Below are 7,492 nucleotides of genomic sequence, written 5' to 3'. Positions count from 1 at the left end.
GAACTGGTGGCTCAAGAGTCAACACGCAAGGCAACAGGTCAAGTATGGAGCTCGGAAAATTACACTAAACAATGAATATTGTAATAATTCAACAGAAAAGTATGGTCATTATAAAACATTGTAGGATTTATAAGCCGACTAGCTTTTGCACGGGATTTTCTCCCGTTTCATATAAAAAGAAAAAAAATAATTATACAAAATGTCAATGTGAATTTATATTCGTTTGGTAGTCGTACTCACCTTGATCTACACAAATTATCATCTGGTACCTAATTCGTATGTTTCTAGGGGACTCACCTTGACCTACACAATTTTCCCCTGATGCTGAATTTGTATGTTTCTTGGGCATAGCTACCGTTGAATAAGGCGTATAAGGGTCCCTCTTAGTCCATACGATAAACTTAATCGAGCGCCTAACCTCCTTATTCATTGACAATATTTATTTAAGTTCTATCTTTGCTGTGATGACAAGTATGTTTTTCAGTGCTGACGGCATAGCAGCCTTCGCAGTGCGTAGACATAGGCCCGTTGTGATTGGCTAATATTGAGATACAAATCTAGTTGGCTGTCAGATAATCAAAGCGGAACAAACAGCAAGCTGTCAGATAAACAAAGCTGAGGAACAGACTTGTTATCACAGCAATGCTCCGATCTTATATAAATAACGTCTATAAATAAGGGGGTAAAAGTTCGCACTCCTTTAAAAGGCCCCAAACAAATTTTGATATGAGGCCCCTTATGACAATCTACACCACTGTACGTTTCTTTATAGGTTAAATAAAAATAATAATAAATTTCTACAATTTAATTCCATTATCACTTAGACAATACAAATTTGTGGACACTTATCTAAAACACTAATACATGACATAACCTACCCTAACAATAACTTAATCGTATTTCAAGAAATAATGAATTTACTCGATTAAAGCAGTTTAATTTCAATTATCATGTATGGAAAGATAGTTTCGATAATACGCCATTGATTAGAAAAAAACTGGGATGTACTACATTTCTTACAAAATAGCTGTCGAACTGAATTTCTAAAGGTTTTACCTATTTTATAACCCGTAACTACTTTTTTCTTGAAATACAACATTACAATTACAGTGTAATAATCAATAGTTCCACTTTTTTCCACGCAGATGGCGCTGCTTGGAATATTTTTTTAATGTTCACAGGAATATGAATATCAATTTCAATGTTTTAATTTTTATTAGAATTAAAATTTCCAAAAACAGCTTTCTTACTAATTGATTATAATTTGTTTAATTTTATTGATTTGCTTCAGTACAAAATACATAGATACGCTAAATACAGCTTTATGAATACCCACGACTGAAATATACATAGAAGTAAAAGTTTCATAACAATATTTTAATTTTTTATGATAAAAATAAACTATTTATTGATTTATTTATCAATCGTGTATTATAATTTATGAAATAAATAAGTTTAATAAGTCAATATCATGTTTTATCAGATTATTTTATGAGAACTTTTGCGATGATTTTATTTGATGAATACAAAATAAATACCGACATATTGACTACGATTAATACGGCAACTGTTGGTTGCAATCGCCGCAATCTACAAAACAACCGCATGACATACTCTCCAAATGATAGACTAGTGATGAAAGAAATGACACTTTACCTTGTAACCTTGGTAATGTAGTCTACAATTGTCTTACTCGCTGGAAGAATTTCGCGACGCCGATAGATTCTATTACGGGGCCAACCATAAACTACGTCACACGATTTTCACGACTTTTTGACCCTCCCCCCGTCCTCGTCATATGTGGTTTTACATTATTACACATAGTTTATATGTATACCCATATACAATATATTTTAAAGTTCTTTGTTTACCATTAATATGCTATGTTTTAAAACTGAAGATTTTGCCATGTGACGTCACGAAACTTATGACTCTCACGCTTGTCACACTTCGTTGCCCCCTTCACCCTTCTAAATGTGTAACGTAATTTATATGGCCCCTTTTTTTCTAAATGCGAATAAAATAAATGATTTATAAATATATTCTCAATACCATTTACAGATACCATGACATAATATAGAATTAAAAAAACTTCAACCATGATATTTCCTCATTAAACAAATGTACTTACTTTATATACCTTAACTAATATAGCTAAAATCTACTAATAACTATTTAATACGATCTACAAAAATCTTTTAGGTACATTGTATTAGAGAAACGAGAATTTTATTAAAAATTACTTAGCGAGAACAATTCTTTTTTTCACGGAGTCATAATATTTTACATTTAAAAGGAAAAATATTATTGTTTGAAGTTAGTTACGAAGAAACTCGAAGTTGTGTTCAAGGCCTAAAGAGAGGTGTTGAGAAAACTTGAAATAACCTACTTCAGAGCATAAAAATGTATATTTCTTGTAAATAAAATATTATGTCCATATAAAGTTTTAAATCATTACTCTTGCTAAGTAATATTGTATTATTCCGTCAACAGCCTTATTTGTGACAGAATATTTTAATTTTGAGATTCATAAATAATGGCTACCCGCCATTTTGAATAAATGATCTCAATCGCTTTTACGATCTCAAAGATGGACCAATCAGAACAAAGATTTTTGACACGTTTACAAATGAATTATTTTGATTGGTTCATTCTCGGATTCGGATTGAAGATTGAGATTGGGATCATTTTTGAAAGCGGCTGTAAATGTCACATAAATGAGATTCATTACAATTTGAGTTTCACAAAATTAGTGATGTCACGTCAGAATAGATTACTTACTTAGTAAATATATTCAGAGTCAGTGATAATAAAATATCAACAATACAAAATTTGTATTATAACACGAAAAAATATTTCTGACAAATAGTTAAAAGAATTCATAAAACCATGTTAGTTAAGAGAGACAGAGAGAGATCAGATATCGTCTTTTGTTTTGAAGAAATTAGAAAGAAAATACTTTTAGTGTAAAGAAATGAATAGAAAAACTTTTTTTTTCTTTATAAAAAACATAATTTATCTAATTTTGAAAAATTGTATTTACAATGTGATTTTTTTGTGATACGAGAAAAAACATCTAAGTTATGGCAAGAGAAACTTAGAAAAACTAAAACTATACTTCATTGCATTATTTTAGAACATATTTGTAAAAAAAAATACCGAGTGTTTTTAAAGCAACAATATTTTAATATTTTTTAATATAATGCAAAATATACCCTAAGCTAATTAAGTACTGGTATGGAATGTATACGTATATGATATTCAATTTAGAAAAAAGTCGTAAATCAAATTACTAATAAAAAGGATACCTTTATATCATTAAAAAAAAATGCGAATTTAATACCCCTGTATACGGAATGACATAAGTATTAGAATATGGCTCGTATACACGATTTTTTTGAGTATCAGACTATAATACCTTAATACGTAAAAAAAAATATTTATAACTTAAAAATAAAAATAATATCAATAACTAATCATAAAGCTTCAAAAATACTTTAAATACGTACAGGGAATATGCTTTAATTAATTACAAAAAAAAAAGAACAATAAAAATACATGATAGCTACCACCGCCGATAAAAAATATATTAAAAAACCATAACCTATAAAACATGTCACTTATAAAATAAAAAAAAACCTTTTTACAAAAAATAAACGATAAATAAAATCTCGAGCATATATTTTTAAAACTATCAAATCCGTAAAATAATTGTGACAATGGTTTTTCATACCATCAATCACAATTCTTGAAAGAGGTCGACAAAGTCACCATCAATATTGGTTGGTATAGTACCAACATCATAGGCGTGTTAGAAAATCATTTATGGCTCATTCTTGTAAGTCAATCAAGAACCTATTACAGATGGCCCCATGGCGGCCTAGGGTTAAGAGGGGAGACGATTTGTCTTGTCCGACAATTTTTACAATAACCTCACCCTGATATCCTACAACAAACTACCTTGCTTGAAATTGAGAGCTTTTTTGCTTCCACCCGTGGTTCCGCGACAGCTAAGGCTGTTTAGTCGCTCAGACTTGCTAAAGAGTATAAAATGTAAAAAAGGGAATGAATACAATGCGCCGTCTCATTCTCATTTGGTTAAACTTAGGTAGGCATATTTTTACTGTAGTAAGTTTTTTTTAATATTAAGGCATTTACTATTAACTATATAGTTGCAGTTTCTTGTATAACAAGTTTTATTCGGGAAACGTAAATTCTTATTTTTAACTCTATAAAATAAATGAAAAATATATGAAAAAGCGCCAAGATATTTATGAAGCACCGTTGCAAAATAGACGTTTAATAACAACATAGAAATACATAAATGTTTAAGGACGGATTTATTGCACTATAATTTTTTATTAGGTGGTCAGAAATATAAATATCTTAAAATAGGATATATATTTTTATAACATTTTATACTTTACCTTCATTTGCCATTAACATTGTATTCCATAATCAATGCCGATCGATTTGAACCATCGTGAAAACGGTCCAATCAGAACGAAGCTTTTTTGACACGCTTACAAATTAGTTATTATGATTGGCTCATTTTTTTGCATTTCACGTCATACCCAAAATATAGTAGATATATATCTACTATTATTTTCAAAATAAATAGTATTTAGTCGTCACGTAAAAGATAGTCACCTCGTTGCCTTTATATGTAGCTGCTATTGACGAAAACTTTTTTTTTAATATCAATTCATACGTTAACCGCTTGGCCTGACAAAAAACTGAAAAGTCACCATTAGCCCAGTAAGCTATAGCCCCTTTAGAAGAACAACGCATTACTGCCATCTAAAGGTAAAAAATACGTCAAGAGGTGACTATCATTTCCGCTCTATTACATAGTCGAAGATACCACTTTGACGTCTCAAGTGTTGGCTGCAGTCATTTAAGATTTAATTATGACAGTCGCTGTATATGCGAATATTGAATTCCACGTACGGTGTCATCACTTCTTGAGTGGGGTAGCATAAGTCCTGTGAAAAAATTATATAACATTTTTCAAGGAGTATGTTTGGATCAATGCACACGTTTTATAAACGAGCTGATAATGCGTTTCTAATGCAATCTGTATGCAAAATTAAAACGATGTAATCGAAAATTATACATAATATGGAACATGCGAACAGTGTGCGTATACAAATTTATTAAAAAAAAAATTGTATAAAGGAAACTTTTGATTTCTCTTTTGCCTATGGTTAACTTTGTTTGGTTTAATAAGACTTGGGTTGTATTCAGCCATGTATTTATTATTTCATATAGAGGCCAAAAGGAATGTAACATCTCTGACGCTATGACCAGAGAGACATTTAATAATGTGTCACAACATTGGCTATGAGCCTTTTTGCCCTAAACACATACTATCTTAATTGGTATATTTCACTTACCCTGGACACGATATAATGAGTTTTGCCCGGCGTGAACCTTGCCCTTATCTTCAGCACCCGTTCTATATTGCACTCCAGGGCCATCTTGACCCCCCACAGGTCCCCGTCGGGGGCCAATTTCGGCAGCTCTCTGTTCTGCTGGCAAGTCTTAGTGTCGTCGTAGCTGCAATGGACGTCACAGAGTCGAAACTCTTTTAGTTTTCTTGACCTGTGGAAGGGAAATTGTATGAAGGCTGAACTCATTGTTTATGGTAGTGCATTGTGAAGTTCTTTTTAGATTTATTAGCTCCATAGACCAAAATGTAACAACCCACAAATCATCCAAAAGTAAGTTATTAATATTTAATCCAAAAGTGATACTTTACTGTTCAACAAAATACGCCGATCTATTAATATCAGACACCTTATGGTGAATGGAGTGGAATGTCAACTGACGGGGGATGATTACCCCTCGACACAATTATATCGCCCTGTTGGAACCGCATATATACCGAATGGTCCCGGAACGCGACACATACGGAAGCCATTATGGCGGTTTTTTTAAATCTTTATTTAAGGAGCTTGGTCGTTATTTCACGACTATGTCGCTCCGTACGTCCTCTTACCCGTGCCTACTAAATTTTGATGAAATGAAAATATTTTTTTCAATAAAGCCTTAGCCCCTTCTGATATGGCGGGTTGTAACACCTTGTGTACGGTGGTCGCTATCCGGGCGGACATACAATACACATACCGGAAGGTGATCTCGATGTTCTTGTGGTTGAGGCAGTGCGAGAGCGGCACGGTGTAGGTGAAGTTGTAGGCGAGGTGCGCGCACACCGGCTCCGCGAACAGCGACATGTTGCTGATCGACTTGCTCGCGATGCCGAAGCGGACCGTGTCGCATTCTGCAATCATTACATCTGTGTTATTTGATTGTTACTAGTACTTTCCAAGTCTATACTAATATAAGAAGGGGAAAAGTTTGTGAGTTTGTTTGTAGGGGCTAATCGTTTGAACTATACTGGAACGATTTTGAAAATTCTTTCACTAATAGAAAGCTACATTACTGAGTGTTATAGGCTAAAATGGTATGCGGACGGAGCCGTGGGCAAATGCTATGTATTATAATTATCTTTGGTCAAAGCTGTCCACATGTAAGAAGCATGGGTAGTAAAACTTGAAACTTGATGGGTTTTGATTTAAGCAGTAAATGACACTATTAGATTTAAAGACGATGAAAGAGACAGAAAAGGGAGATAATAACACATATAAATAATAATAGGAATGATTTTGGGGTAACAACTACACCATAAACTAATACTAATATTATAAGCATTATGTGCGAATTTATAGTAAATACTATCTCTCTTCAGTTTTGCGATATATCAGGACTCAACATGAGTTAAATTACTAAATACGGATCGCAGTGAGACACAAATTAAGACATGTTTTTTGGGTTTCAAAGATATGGAATAACGACAAATATTTTTGAAAAATTAAATTTATACTAATATGATGAAGTATGCCGTCGGTAAATAACAATGTTTATAGTTAATAACTATAAGACAGAAAACAAGATGATAAGAAATATCTCACCATGTCCACTGCCAACTTCTCTCGACTGCTCGCTGAGAGTCATTTCCTCTGAACTTGACCGTATCTCGTCCTTCGCTTCCCTTCTATGTCTCACTTCGCTCACATTCTGCTTGTTCGAGTCTAAGAAATTAGACTCTGCATTTATTTCTTCATTTAACTTGTACTGCAGACTTTCCGAGTTGTTCTTCTCTGGTATTAAAGGTATGTTCGGTGACTTGTCCCTTTGCAGGGGCTCTAGAGGTCTCGTGTAGGTCTCGTTCAGCTCCTTATCAGGTTTAGACCGCTCCAGTGGTTCTTGACTGTCGTATGTTTGAGGTGGGTCGAGCCCGCATGATGTCTGCAAGAATAATGTTGAGTCTTGATATGACATGGAGGGCGTACACAAAATAGAAATAGATACGAATATTGATACGGGAAATGTATATTTTTTTTCGTTATTTCCTTACTGTTGGAGATTGTAACCTTCGTCGTGACTTATTATTTTTTATATGTTCTATTTTTAGAACTAATTGTATTTT

The 7,492-nt window shown here is 33.0% G+C and overlaps 1 protein-coding gene across 1 annotated transcript; it reads right to left on the bottom strand.

Annotated features, from left to right (window-relative positions):
* Nucleotides 1-790: 790 nt before the first annotated feature.
* Nucleotides 791-7,311, bottom strand: LOC119192825 (the record flags this gene model as incomplete). Its single annotated transcript, XM_037446581.1, is given in 4 exon segments — nucleotides 791-4,985; nucleotides 5,397-5,604; nucleotides 6,130-6,283; nucleotides 6,975-7,311. Coding segments are annotated over 4 exon segments (780 nt in total), but the record flags the coding sequence as incomplete, so codon positions are not given.
* Between the last annotated feature and the right edge of the window lie 181 nt (nucleotides 7,312-7,492).

The sequence above is a fragment of the Manduca sexta genome, unplaced genomic scaffold (assembly GCF_014839805.1).
Source record: "Manduca sexta isolate Smith_Timp_Sample1 unplaced genomic scaffold, JHU_Msex_v1.0 HiC_scaffold_3234, whole genome shotgun sequence".
Taxonomy (NCBI): Eukaryota; Metazoa; Arthropoda; class Insecta; order Lepidoptera; family Sphingidae; genus Manduca; species Manduca sexta.
The sequence above is the reverse complement of the archived record's forward strand: the minus strand, read 5'-3'. Positions and strand labels throughout refer to the sequence as shown.